Source organism: Lissotriton helveticus, chromosome 6 (assembly GCF_964261635.1).
Source record: "Lissotriton helveticus chromosome 6, aLisHel1.1, whole genome shotgun sequence".
NCBI classification, from domain to species: domain Eukaryota; kingdom Metazoa; phylum Chordata; class Amphibia; order Caudata; family Salamandridae; genus Lissotriton; species Lissotriton helveticus.
In genome coordinates this window covers 1,962,948,110-1,962,963,204 of record NC_136067.1, presented here as the reverse complement: position 1 = coordinate 1,962,963,204, position 15,095 = coordinate 1,962,948,110, and the positions used below count along the sequence as shown (strand labels likewise).

Genomic DNA, 15,095 nt, shown 5'->3' with positions numbered 1-15,095 from the left:
ATTGGTTCTGGAGGCTCGCAAACATTGTCCTTGGATTTAGGCGTCGAAATAGAATTGTGTTTCGAATGTTTCGGCTCCGAGGCGTGCTTGTGTTTCGAAGTAGAGAGTTTCAGCTCCGAACCAGATTTGTCCTTTGAGTCTGCTTATTTCAGCCAGCTCGATCCCGAGCCAGAAGGCTTGACGGTTTGTTTCGGTGCTGAGCCGAGAGGCGGGGCTTCGGAAACATTATCTAGGTGTAGACCTTGGCCAGAAGGCAGAGGTAGTGTCGTAGCCTTAATTTAGAAGAGGATTTAGGGGTCGAGGGGTCTTTGGTACTCACGGCACTCTGTTCCGGAGACACATCTTCAGACTCCAGATCGATCTCGAGCTCGCAATCGGACTCTAGACTGGAGAGGGCCTCTTCTTCTGCGGCGGACGCTTCGATCTCTTCTTGGTCAGAATCTTCACCGAAGATATCCGGAGTGTATTGGATGCTTTGGCGTTGCATCTCTCGCCATCGAGACAGACGATTGCTTAGAGGCTTCTTGGACCAAAACGACTTACAAGCGTCGCAGTCTTCCTCCTTCGGCTCCGGAGATAGGCACACTTTAAAAACTTGATGTAGGTCGGTGTGAGGGTACTTGGCGTGGCACCCAGGACAGAATTGGAATGGAGTCCATTCCATTGCCATAAGGCTGGGCCCGACGTGGCAAGGCCAGATGGCCGCCCACGATGTTTTTGGTCAAAAACGGAGAGTTTGTCGATCGATCTAATACATGGTGAACAAGGAAATGCGTATGAAATAATACCATTGAGGGTAGAGGGGATTGCGCACCGGGGGGGGGGGGGGGCACTAAGAATGGTTTCGTACCGGAGTGCAGCAATACACGTCCGAACACGATGGCGGAAAATACAATCCAACAATGAAGTAGATGCCCATGAGCACTATAACCAAAAGGAGGAGTCACATTACCTCGTGACTAGAAAGACTTCTTTGAAGCAAAACAACTTATAAACATCAAGACCCAACTGTAGATGGCAGGAGTATGCAAAGCATGTGTATCTACACCACATATGCCTCGAACAGGTTGTTGCAGTAATTCAGTCTTGAGATCACAAGGGCCTGCGCGACCAACTTCTTAGCCGCCAAGGGAAGCAAATCAGAAATCTAGTCTAACATTTTAAGCAAGATGAAACACTTTCCAGCCAAGCAAGCTATTTGCTCATCGAAGGAGAGCTTTACATCAAACCATATTCCTAGGTTGTTCACTTAGGCAAGGAATAGGGCTTAGCGTCCTCGACAACGATGCGGAGGACCAGACAGAAGGTTGTTTTCCAAATAGGAGCACCTCTGTTTTGTTGGCATTACGTTTTAGGCAGCCAGAGTACAGACACTGAGCCAGTTCTACCGGACAGGACCTTAAACGTATTGCAGATCCTCCTTAATCCTGAGCAAGCGTGATAATCAATTGTGTATCAACTGCATAGGACACCATGGTGGCATTGTGTTTGCAGATGACATCTGCCAAGGGGCACATATAGATGTTGAATAACGTGGGGGATTAGCGGAGAACCAGCAGGGTCAAAGCTGCAGTGTGACCTCTGTCTGCAGCATATCTCAAAGACTCTAAAGCAAGCAATGATGCAGACTCTGTGCTGTATTGAGTCCGAAAACCAGATTGTGACTCATTATGCAGGTTATTAGATTCTATAAAAAGCGTGAGTTGAATATTGACATGTTTCTCAGGGGAACGGCCACAACAAAGCTGGAAAAGCCACGCCTGCCAGAACACCCCTAGTGTAACCACGGTGGATTTGAGTTTTTAGTAGTGGGGGCGGTTTTAGGATTGAGAAATTGGGGTCGTTTTTTTACTTCGAGGCACGGTTTTAAGCCTCAGGGCAGTGGAAGGGGTTGGGGTATTTTTAGGATGAGCGCGGGGTCAGGGTATTATATGGTAAGGAGCATGGTTTTAGGCTTCAGGGCAGGGGGGCGAAGGGGTTATTTTAAGGGAGGGCAGGTGTAGGAAGGTAGATCCCTGACTATGGTTGCCCCCAACTTTTTGCCTGGTGTTTTGCTGGTTTTCTGACTTGGTTGACCTGGGGCCCTGCTATTCAGGACCCCAGGCCCACTGCTCTCTCTGTAAAATGGATTCCATGTACCTTAGGTACATATCTAATTGGATACTGAGTCACCTTATCAGTCCCTGTACAGTGTACCTTAGGTACCCAGGGCATAGGTGTACCCAGGGCCTACCAGGGGCTGCAGCATGTATTATGCCACCCCTGGCTGGCCATCCAAATCTGACACAACTGGCTTCTTGACAGCTGGGGCAAGGTGGGGTAATCACCCTTTGCTTTAGATATAGCATACCTATATCTAACCCTAAAAATGGACACACAGATCTCCTATCAGTCACTCCTATGGCAGGCCTTGACAATCCTGACGGCAGAGTGCTTGGAATCGTGTGAGATAGTGCTCTGGCATGAGCTGAGCCTGTCTGCGGCTTTCGGGATCCATCCCTTAGCCGTTTCCATGATATCGCATACCATATACTCTTAAGTGCATTATAATCCTCGCGGTTAGATGCCAACTCTGGTATCGCTTTATCAAAACATGTCGAGTAAGGTGTCATACGAATTGGAATACTAACCCCTCGCCAATTCTGGCGACGGGGTTAGCATTCCACCCTTCTAGAGGGACACGACATGTATGTAACCTGTAACCCCGGTTAAAGTCAAACAGAGCCTTAGCTCCACAAAATGGATGCTGCCACCGAGACACAAGTCTGCCCTCCTGCTGCTGGGAGTCCTCCCAGAGCAGGAGGCAAGGACAAAGGGTTTCCTGCCAGGGGCGGTGCCAGCACCGTCCCAGACAGGATTTTGTGTATCCTAGGTAGGCAGGGCTTCAGAGGAAGGTGACTGCAAGTGGCACCCCGGTGCTCACTGTGCATAGGCCGGCTGAAACCAGTTCCAGGGGCACTCCAGCCCCTGGCCTGGGGAAAGCCCGCCAAAGGAGAGGGGTGTAACCACCCCCCTCCTAGTCCCACCCATAGGGCAGGACTTAGTCGCGTGCCAGCCCCTTTTTGCAGGATAAAGGTAGGAACTGGCCCCCTTCCAAATCAGATCATCTTTGGAATCAAGACACGACTTTCTACGAAAGGACATCAAGATTTCTTCTTCAAGATTCTCCCTTGTGACTTAGGAGTAGTCACCCTGCATCCGCAGGCACCATCTTAAGAACACTGCGGTCTGCTGCAAGTCCTTCCTCCGGAATCTGACTGCCCAGCTCGACGAGAACCGGCTTCCCTGGCACCTCTGACCTCTACCCACCTCTACAGCCAAGCTGAGAACCGTGGGTGCGACGAGACCTCGAGGGACCGGCCATCTTCAAGACTGCACGACTTCTTTCCAGCACGACCGCCGAGGGATCCTCTGGTGAGTGCTTTGGGGTCCGAGAAGCCCCGACCCTGAGCAGCCCCAGCACCGAAGTTCAGCCTCCCAGCATCTCCACGATCTGCGTGGGGCCCTTCTGCTTTTTGCTGCTCACCGCGTTGTTTGGCTACTAGCCCGCTGGCTTGTGGCCTTCTTAACGACGCCCGACGACATCACTGTTGCTGGTCTGGTTGCTCCAGACTGGCCCTTGCTCCCTTCCAAGAGAGGAGCACCCCGGACCCTCCTGGTCCACTCCAGACGCCATTTTAGGTCCACCGCGTGGGCTTGAATTTGCCAAGACCTGTTGCCCCAATCCTGGGTCCAGCGACGTCGAGAGCATCATCCATCGTGGGACAGCTCGTACCTCCATCCTGGTCGCCGACAACGCCTCCTGGTCCATGAGACTACAGAGCCCAGCGTCGCCCACTCACCTAGTCGAGGTGACTACCATCCGGTGCCCTCCTGGTGCCACCTGACTACTGGCTAGTAGTCACGAACTTGGTCCCCTCTGCTTTCAGGTGTCATCTATCTTCGATCCAGGCTTGGATCACCCGAACAATCTTCACTGGTCGCCTGCCAGCAACTCCTTTCCTTCAGGCTCCTGGTTCGTCAACGGAGAATCCCGACGTCTTTTCAGACCTATGCAGCTGCAGCCCCTGGGCTAGGTAACTTCGGCATTTCGGTGCCTCAGCATAGCCTCACTATCCAAGGGTCCAAATCCACTTTCGTTTTTGACCTACCTAGTCGGGTTCGCCCGAGAACACTAACTTTGTGAATTCTAGCTTCCATAGACTTTGTCCCGCATCCCGCGTGAGAGTGCACACTCTGCACCCGAGTTCCCTAGGCCTCCTGCTAGCAATCTAAAGGTTCAGTAGTCCAGTCCTAGCGATCCCAAAGCCTCTGAGAATCGTTACTTACCTGCTAGTAATTCGCATTCCACTTTTGTAGTATATGGTTTTTCGTGCCCCTCGGGCATTTGTGTAAATTGTGCGACTTAAAGTATTTTCTTAAGAGTTTTGTATTGTGCTTAGCTCCCTGACTCATAAAGAGTTCAGGGTAGACTTGTTAGAAATAAATATACATTTATTTTCATAACAACTTGTGTGGTGTCCTTTCACTGGGTGTTCAAAGGGTAATGTGATGGTAAAACAGCTGGCTTAACACGCCCTCTAGAGTCTTAGCCTTAGACTGCTCGTATCCATGCTACTAGGATAGCTGGTCTATAAGGTTGACTTACAACCAATCATCAATAAGGGTTGTTTGGACTGATACAAAGTGCTCACTAGAATAGTGAACATTATATATCAGGCCAACTTCTCACATTGGTGAGCAGCGGTTGGGATTTGAGCTTGCTGTTGTTTTACCACACATATCCTAAGAATATCTTGTGAAAGATCAGAAAAGTACTAAAGGTACATATAACTTAGCTTAGAATACTCTGAGTTCTACTGAACCAGCTGTTGTAGCTCCTAGGGCCTAGCACACCCTAAACTACAACTCTAGCAAGGGATCAGTAGGTAAACATATAGTGTAGGTAAGTGCACCACTTAAACCTCACTAGAAAAGCATGTCTACCCATGGAGAGTCTTCAGAGACTCCCCTTGTGGTTATTGACCCTCCACAGGTCAACTCAAGATATGCAGCTCTCAATTTCCAGGAGTTGAGACACTTGTGTACCTCCAGGAAATTGAAACAGGGGTCTAACCCCACCACTCCCTTTCTGTTGGGTCTCTTAGAGACTTATGATGCTAGGAAAGCATCTCAGGGATATGGGAATATGCCAGCCTTAGAAGGGCACCTTGGTGATCCAGACCTCCACAACACTGTAAATGCAGTTGAGGAGGAGGACCCTGAGGAGCTCTCTGGGGATGAGGTAGACAAAGGTCTTGAGGTAGTCAGAAGGCTAACTAGGGCCAACATAGACTTGCGTGGGCTAGGATCTGGGGGACCCCCAGTACTGACCCTAAGTAGGCCTAACCTTGGAGTTAGGAGAGATAGATCTCTTTCTAGGGACTCCAATAGATCTCTGCACTCTAATGCCTCTTCCCAGAGGAGAAGGAACTCTCCCCAGAGGAGATTGACTTCCCCTCAGAGAAGGGAGCATGAAGCTAGGATGAGGCAGGCTACTCTGAGGATTGAAAGGGAAGAACTTGCCCTGGCCAAAGAGAAGCTTGCCTTTGCAAGAGAGCAGAAGATGAGTGGGTTAGCTCCCACTGGTGGCAGCAATCTCCCAAGAGATAGAGAGAAGGGTTTAGACACTAAACACCTGACAAAAATAGTGCCCCCTTTAAGCAAGGGGATGACATCCAGAAATGGATGGCTGCTTTGGAGAGGGCCTGCACTGTGCAGGGCATTCCCCAAAGTCAGTGGGCAGCTATACTGTGGCTCTCCTTTGATGGTAAAGGTAGAGACAAGCTCCTCACTACAAGAGTGGAGGATGCTAATGATTACCAGGTCCTGAAAAATACACTGGTTGATGGGTTTGGTTTAACCACTGAGCAGTACAGGTTGCTGTTCAGAGACACCCAGAAAACTCAGTCTCAGGACTGGTCTGACTTTGTGGATAGTGCCACTAAGGCTTTGGAGGGCTGGTTGCTGGGTAGCAAGGTTACTGACTTCACAGGATTGTATAATCTTATTATGAGAGAGCAAGTCTTAAATAATTGTCAGAACCAGTTATTACACCAGCACCTGGTAGACTATGATCTGACCTCTCCACAAGAATTGGGTAAGAGGGCACACAAGTGGGTCAGAACCAGGATTAGGCCTAAGAACCAAGGTGGTGACCAGAAAAAGGAATCAACCAAGCCTCAAGAGAAGGGTGGGAATAAATCTCCAGATCAAACCACATCAGGGCCCCAAAAATCCTCTGAGGGGGGTGGGTCCCAGAATCCTTCTAATAACCAGAAGAAACCTTATTGTTATCCCTGTAAACAGGTGGGTCATTTGAAAACTGACAGCAGTTGCCCAAAGAATAACAATAAGGAGAACATACCCCCAAGTAACATTCCCAAACCTCCTGTTACTATTAGTAGTAATCCCCCAGGTGGAGGGAGTGCCCCCAAGAATTTGGGTGCATTTACTTTGGGAGTTCCTGGGGACTCTGGCCTAACCAGGTCCCCAAACTTAGATACTCTTGTCTGTGAGACTGGCATGGGGTTTGCCAACTTCACAACTTGTCCCAACACTTTGGGCAAGTACAGACAGGAGCCCCTCATCAATGGTATAAAAGTTGAGGCCTATAGAGATACAGGGGCTAGCATCACTATGGTGACTGAGAGTCTAGTCCCCTCAAGGCAACTTTTACCTGGTGCCACATACCAGGTGACCAATATTGATGGAGTACAGAGAGATCATCCCATGGCAGTGGTCAATCTCAGCTGGGGAGGTGTCACTGGCCACAAGAGAGTGGCAGTGTCACCAAACTTGCCTGTAGATTGCCTACTGGGGAATGATTTAGAGCTCTCAGCCTGGGCTGAAGTAGAGCAAGAAACCCATTCTAAAATGGTAAACATCCATGGTAAGGTTAGTGGGGCAGTGATAGCCACAGCCCCAGTCCAAGATGTCCTCCCTGAACAGGTCAGGAGGGCTGTGCCAGTCACAGCCCAATCTCAGACAACTTCCTTCCCAGAACAGGTTGTCAAGGCTGTGATGGTCACAGCCCACACCCAAACTGAGCCCCCTCCTGAAAAGGTTGGGAGAGTTGTGATGGCCACAGCTCAAACTCAGACAGATGATAGTGTTGTGAAGCCTGAAACTATGGATCACTCCACTCAGACAGAGAGCATTGAGGAGGAAGAGAAATCTCTCTCCCACCAGACTTTAGGAAAGGGTCAGCCTCCTCAGGGAACTGATCTGACCCCTTGTGAAGAAACTGCCACAGAGGTAGTCAGGCCTAGCCTGGCAGAACCCCTGATGTCAGTGGACCCTTCCAAGGTGGGACCCAGTCTGGAGCAGGTAACCTGCCCCTCTCTACCCTGCCTCAGTCAGCCCAGGGCTGTAGAGGTCAGGGAGGCCAGTGTTGGACCCCAAAGGGCCCCCTGTCCAAAAGAATTCCCCAATCAGCAGATTAAGGGCACTGAAGCTAGTAGTCCTAGCCAAGTGAAAATAAAATCAACTCCTGAGGGATCCCCCTTAAATTTAGTTAGGGACCTCCCACAGATGGACACTGTTGGGCACAGCCAAACCTGGGACCTGAGGGCCCCAAACCTGACCTGTCCCTCCAGTAAGCCAAACAGAGGGACCCAACCTCCAGCTGTAGGTAGTCAGAGGTTGACCCCGAGAGCCCAAAACAACTCAGTCTTGGAAAGAAAGGCCTCTATGGTGGAAAATGATTGGAGGAATCTGAGCCCAAAATTAGTGGAGCCTCACTTCAGTACTCCATTTCAGCACCAGCCTTTTCCTTTGCCAAAACACACCACAGGTAGAGATTCCCTATGGTGGAGACCCTCAGATACCCCTAGGGTGAGGGATTGCTTAGTGGACCATGAGATAGGGGGAAACCATGCCAGTGCTGGTACTTCCTTATATGGCCACTCAGGCAATATAGGCTTACCTGGCAAGGATAGCCGTATCTCCTTTCGTTGGGGGGGGGGGGGGGGGGGGGTTATGTAGGAAGGTAGATCCCTGACTATGGTTGCCCCCAACTTTTTGCCTGGTGTTTTGCTGGTTTTCTGACTTAGTTGACCTGGGGCCCTGCTATTCAGGACCCCAGGCCCACTGCTCTCTCTGTAAAATGGATTCCATGTACCTTAGGTACATATCTAATTGGATACTGAGTCACCTTATCAGTCCCTGTACAGTGTACCTTAGGTACCCAGGGCATAGGTGTACCCAGGGCCTACCAGGGGCTGCAGCATGTATTATGCCACCCCTGGCTGGCCATCCAAATCTGACACAACTGTCTGCTTGACAGCTGGGGCAAGGTGGGGTAATCACCCTTTGCTTTAGATATAGTATACCTATATCTAACCCTAAAAATGGACACACAGATCTCCTATCAGTCACTCCTATGGCAGGCCTTGACAATCCTGAAGGCAGAGTGCTTGGAATCGTGTGAGATAGTGCTCTGGCATGAGCTGAGCCTGTCTGCGGCTTTCGGGATCCATCCCTTAGCCGTTTCCATGATATCGCATACCATATACTCTTAAGTGCATTATAATCCTCGCGGTTATATGCCAACTCTGGTATCGCTGTATCAAAACATGGCGAGTAAGGTGTCAAACGAATTGGAATACTAACCCCTCGCCAATTCTGGCGACGGGGTTAGCATTCCACCCTTCTAGAGGGACACGACATGTATGTAACCTGTAACCCCGGTTAAAGTCAAACAGAGCCTTAGCTCCACAAAATGGATGCTGCCACCGAGACACAAGTCTGCCCTCCTGCTGCTGGGAGTCCTCCCAGAGCAGGAGGCAAGGACAAAGGGTTTCCTGCCAGGGGCGGTGCCAGCACCGTCCCAGACAGGATTTTGTGTATCCTAGGTAGGCAGGGCTTCAGAGGAAGGTGACTGCAAGTGGCACCCCGGTGCTCACTGTGCATAGGTCGGCTGTAACCAGTTCCAGGGGCACTCCAGCCCCTGGCCTGGGGAAAGCCCGCCAAAGGAGAGGGGTGTAACCACCCCCCTCCTAGTCCCACCCATAGGGCAGGACTTAGTCGCGTGCCAGCCCCTTTTTGCGGATAAAGGTAGGAACTGGCCCCCTTCCAAATCAGATCATCTTTGGAATCAAGACACGACTTTCTACGAAAGGACATCAAGATTTCTTCTTCAAGATTCTCCCTTGTGACTAAGGAGTAGTCACCCTGCATCCGCAGGCACCATCTTAAGAACACTGCGGTCTGCTGCAAGTCCTTCCTCCGGAATCTGACTGCCCAGCTCGACGAGAACCGGCTTCCCTGGCACCTCTGACCTCTACCCACCTCTACAGCCAAGCTGAGAACCGTGGGTGCGACGAGACCTCGAGGGACCGGCCATCTTCAAGACTGCACGACTTCTTTCCAGCACGACCGCCGAGGGATCCTCTGGTGAGTGCTTTGGGGTCCGAGAAGCCCCGACCCTGAGCAGCCCCAGCACCGAAGTTCAGCCTCCCAGCATCTCCACGATCTGCGTGGGGCCCTTCTGCTTTTTGCTGCTCACCGCGTTGTTTGGCTACTAGCCCGCTGGCTTGTGGCCTTCTTAACGACGCCCGACGACATCACTGTTGCTGGTCTGGTTGCTCCAGACTGGCCCTTGCTCCCTTCCAAGAGAGGAGCACGCCGGACCCTCCTGGTCCACTCCAGACGCCATTTTAGGTCTACCGCGTGGGCTTGAATTTGCCAAGACTTGTTGCCCCAATCCTGGGTCCAGCGACGTCGAGAGCATCATCCATCGTGGGACAGCTCGTACCTCCATCCTGGTCGCCGACAACGCCTCCTGGTCCATGAGACTACAGAGCCCAGCGTCGCCCACTCACCTAGTCGAGGTGACTACCATCCGGTGCCCTCCTGGTGCCACCTGACTACTGGCTAGTAGTCACGAACTTGGTCCCCTCTGCTTTCAGGTGTCATCTATCTTCGATCCAGGCTTGGATCACCCGAACAATCTTCACTGGTCGCCTGCCAGCAACTCCTTTCCTTCAGGCTCCTGGTTCGTCAACGGAGAATCCCGACGTCTTTTCAGACCTATGCAGCTGCAGCCCCTGGGCTAGGTAACTTCGGCATTTCGGTGCCTCAGCATAGCCTCACTATCCAAGGGTCCAGATCCACTTTCGTTTTTGACCTACCTAGTCGGGTTCGCCCGAGAACACTATTTTTGTGAATTCTAGCTTCCATAGACTTTGTCCCGCATCCCGCGTGAGAGTGCACACACTGCACCCGAGTTCCCTAGGCCTCCTGCTAGCAATCTAAAGGTTCAGTAGTCCAGTCCTAGCGATCCCAAAGCCTCTGAGAATCGTTACTTACCTGCTAGTAATTCGCATTCCACTTTTGTAGTATATGGTTTTTCGTGCCCCTCGGGCATTTGTGTAAATTGTGCGACTTAAAGTATTTTCTTAAGAGTTTTGTATTGTGCTTAGCTCCCTGACTCAAAGAGTTCAGGGTAGACTTGTTAGAAATAAATATACATTTATTTTCATAACAACTTGTGTGGTGTCCTTTCACTGGGTGTTCAAAGGGTAATGTGATGGTAAAACAGCTGGCTTAACACGCCCTCTAGAGTCTTAGCCTTAGACTGCTCGTATCCATGCTACTAGGATAGCTGGTCTATAAGGTTGACTTACAACCAATCATCAATAAGGGTTGTTTGGACTGATACAAAGTGCTCACTAGAATAGTGAACATTATATATCAGGCCAACTTCTCACAGCAGGTTTTTAGGGCTCGGGGTGGGGGGCAGGTAGGGGGTTCGAATTTAAGGGCTTAGGTCGGGGAATCCCCCCATACCATTCATGCCTTTAGAACGATAATGTGTGGTAAAGGAATGTGTGGTTAAGACGCATTTGTGGTTTGGTCTGCGTGGTAGAGGTATGCGTGGTTTAGCCATGCATGCCTCTGTCATACAACCGTTTCTCTGCTACTTTGGCAAAAAAGGGGAGAAGCGAGATAGGTCTGACGTTTTCCGGTAAGGCAGGATTCAACTAAGGTTTTTTAAGAAGGGGCTTAACAATGGCATGCTTGCAGCTTTTGGGTATAGGACCAGAGGAGAACTAGATGCTCATAAGATTGCCCAGTCTACGTAGAATGGATTGCATGGCTTATATTAGGATTTTTGGGGGAAAAGGGTCCTCTGGAGATCCTGATTTAACTCTGTTAACCAGGGCCCGGAGTTCCTCCAACAAGGGACTGATATAGCTGGAAAGACCACCTGAAAAGGCAACAGCTTCCCCCCAAGCCTCACTGATTCAAGGAAAGACTGGTAAATACAAGCCACCTTATCATGAAATAAGTGAGCAATGGTATTACAGCTCTAAAGTAAGGGGATGACCTGTTCAGAGACGCGATCCAGAGAAGTCAGGGACTAAACGATAGAAAACAATAACCTAGATGAATGGTGGACAGATTTAATCCTATTGGAAAATACATTTTTATGAGAGGTACAAATTCTTTCCTTGTGGCGTCTGCACATGGGTCCATCCCCAAAGTTATCTGCACTTTATCTATTAAACTTGATCATAGGCTCAAACCTCTCATTCGAGACCAAAGTGATGAGACTCATTCACACACTCAGGCCTCTCTCAAATGATACAGGTATAACTAGCACCAGAGAAGTTCAATCTAAATCATGTCAATTCAGAACTCGGACGTCGGACAAAAGCTATTTGGAACAGAGAGGAACACATTATGCTTGCTTGCATTCAAGGTTGTACGCTTCCTTACCAGTCATAAGAATTATATATTTCAAAGCACAGTGCATTACACAACAGGCAGTACATGGGGCTTGCAGACTGCACAATCAAAATCAAATTGAGAATGTTTCCACACCAGATAATTCTTTTTTTTATTTTTAGAAAACTGCTATGCTATACTGACATTCAAGCTTTGGAATACACTCCCAAACAGATTTCAATGCCATTTTGAATTTAAAGAAGCAAGTGACTCTTAAACTACAACTTTAATGTGTTTTTAAGCAGCATGCAAATTAAAACCCAAACTCTCTTTGACTGCAACTCCACGAGTAAGAGTCTCCTAAATTCTACTACAACAATCCTGGAGCACACATTCGGGCCTCACCGGGACAACAAAATTCAAATGCAAAAGTTGACACTGCAATCAACATCATTCTCTCATGGAGTAACAACCTTACTTAACCAACTGGAAAGCATTATAGAAATACTACAATACAATGGTCCTGGGTGACTGTGTTTTTAAGTCTATGAGAAACTCAGCTGCATCATACTATAGGTTTTCAATAAAAGAATGGTATAATCTTACTGTGATGTTAGCGAAGGCTGTTCCGACCATAAAGTAGAACACTCTGGGGTGAAGCTCAAGGATGTTCGATGGAGATAAGAAGACCCACAGGGTTGAAAATGTGAAGAGCAGCAAGGGTGATATGAAGGGTAGCATTGACTCATAAAAAGACGTATGCTTCAAGGTGTTACTTCGATATGACCTGTAAGTAAATAAAAAAACATGATAATATAAGAACGTGTTCTCTTAATATCCCCAATGCTGACAAAGGAGGAGAAATGTTTTGAAAGCTTTTGAAATGAGTGGCTTTTGTAAGCAAACAATGTTGCTTCCCTCAAATCCTCAAAGAGTCAAAGTCGGCAGTTAGAATAAATCGCTCAAGAACCACACATGCACAAGCCTTCTTTTCCATGCCATTGTTAAAGGAGAAACCTTAATTTCAGAAGGACTCAGAGTGTGTTAAATATAGGATTAATAACAATAGCAAACGAATATCATCATTCAGGCCTCGAATGTCAGAGTGAAGCCTGAAAACCCAGCGTTGTTCGTGATTGAGTAGGAATTTTGAAAAGTCTGTAATGTGTGATGGGATAAATGGTGGCTCAAGGACTACCCATGTCATATCAGTTTCTGAATGCTTCTGATCTAAAAAGTGATTGGTCAATTTCGTAGCCCTCTTCTTGCAACGAATTGTGCGTTTATGCTCAAGAATTCTGGTCTTCACTTTTCGCGTGGTCATACCCACGTAGCGCAAGCCACATGAGCATGTGATCATATAGGCCAATATCTCGCTGTTGCAATTGGTATGTTTTGACAGCATCCAGGGACAATCTGTTCCAATGTCAATTTCAGTAGTGTGTTTAGTTCGTGCACATGAGGCACAAGAACCGCAAGGAAAATGCTAGACCCCACAAAGACGTTTGTTGCTCTGTCTTCGTTGTGATTGGACTAGTATGCACAATCATATCTTTAATGTTTGAACTCCTTTTAAACGCAAATAAAGGAGGAGGAGGTAGTGGGCAGTCTCCAACGTTGAGAATTCTCTAATGTTTCAGAATGCTCTTCTTTATGTCATTTGAATAGCCACTAAAGGTGTTAACACACGTGAGTCTATCCTGTTCTTCTTTGGACAAAGTAATTTCAATAAGAGCTTGCCTGTTGTTGTTAGCTGCTCTTTTCTTAGACTTCCAGATAGTAGTCGCTGGGTAATCCCTCTGCTTCAATTCGAAGAGCCAGCTGTTTTGAATGTTCTTCATATTTTGTCAAAGACGTACAATTGTGTCGAACCCGTAAACGTTTTCGCGGAGAGCTTTTGGATGAAAACTCCGGTATGATAATAATGAGTTACGTGCCATTGGTTTGCGGTATATCTCAGTGGCCAGGTTGTTGCCTTCTGGGAAAATACGCACGTACAAAAAGGGTAAACTGGTCTTTGAAAATTCAGGAGTACATTTCAGGAACTAATTTCTTGTGTTCCATCCACTGATGGAAAGATATAATAGTGTCTGGGGAGCCCCTCCAGACCACAAAGATATCATCAATATAGCGCTTCGTTTTTAGGTCGCCAGCGAGACTTAATGTCTCAGAGTAGCGAGAGTAAACCCCGCCCCTCTTCTCCATTGGCTGGCCTCCTAAACGGTGGCCAGCCATTGGAGAAGAGGTCTCTGTGACGTTCTCTTTTCGCTGTAAGCCCCGTCCTTTATGGATTGAGGGGCGTGTTTTTTCGTTTCTTACTCTCCTCTCCTCCAGCCAATGGAGAAGAGGGGAGAAAGAAAAACACGCCCCCCAGTCTGAAAAGGACGGGGCTTACAGACTCCTGCTGCCCGTCTGCCCGTCTTCCCATTCAAACCATTGCATGCAGTGAACTAAACAGTGAGGTGCTGTAAAACTAACACCTCTGCAAACATTGAGAGTATGAAAACAGACCTGTTGTGTCGTCATGCGGTGCATTTTTGTGTGTCCCCGTTTAGCCGCGTCTGCAACCGAAATATTCAGTTTCCTTATTTTGCATTTTCGATGCAACATAATAGCTGTCTGCCGCTCCTGGCACGTTCCTACTGTAATTATATGGGCCGCCTTTGCCAACATTTCAAGGAAGAAGGCCCTCCGAGCCGCATGCCTACTGTCGATACTTGCTCTCCATCCAAGCAGACCTTTTCTCGAAGTGCATAGGAGGAGAGGTCTGAACCATGGGACAGGCCGTGCACCCCCATTCTCCTCTGTGCTCCGTGGCACACCCAAACAAAGGGTTTAATCTCCCGAGCCCCACGTGTTGTTGCCCGTAAATTGTAATGACATGGTAACGTTACATTTCAAAATATCGTCCTCGTGCAAAAACGCAAAACAATAAAATAACAATTGCAAGCGTTAATTCCAGTCGTAGATTTAGGGTAAGTCTGTTTAGAGCGTCTCTAGGTTGCGTCACGTTACGTATGCCCATGTGGTGGTATCGAACGAATACTGATGTGCGCAGCAATTTTCAGGAACACTTCCGGTAGGCAGCCATGTTAGGTGTACCTAAACTGAATTCAACCCTTACTAGCGCTCTCTCGGATGGGAAATCTGGTGTACGCACCTGCTTTGTTAACGGGAACTGTTGGGATTTGTAGTCCCTAATTGCCTGTGTGACCGGACACTGTTGTTGAGCTCGTGACGCATCCCTGCAGCGGCCTCTGATGACCATCTTGGAATTTGAGCGACTAGGACCTGACCCCAGAGCTCAGACCCCTCAGAGTGCGTGAAAAGGAGCGGCACCCGCGAGGACGGGGTTGGCAGAGACCCAACGCGGAGGTGGGTGG

At 48.7% G+C, this 15,095-nt stretch overlaps 1 protein-coding gene across 1 annotated transcript in view; it reads right to left on the bottom strand.

The window, feature by feature from the left end:
- The window catches only part of SELENOI (selenoprotein I), a 281,155-nt gene that overhangs the window by 96,246 nt on the left and 169,814 nt on the right, over positions 1-15,095 (bottom strand). The window contains exon 8 of the mRNA XM_078649982.1: positions 12,319-12,499. Within this exon, the coding sequence (XP_078506108.1) occupies positions 12,319-12,499 (181 nt within the window). The remainder of the gene's footprint in view (positions 1-12,318; positions 12,500-15,095) is intronic.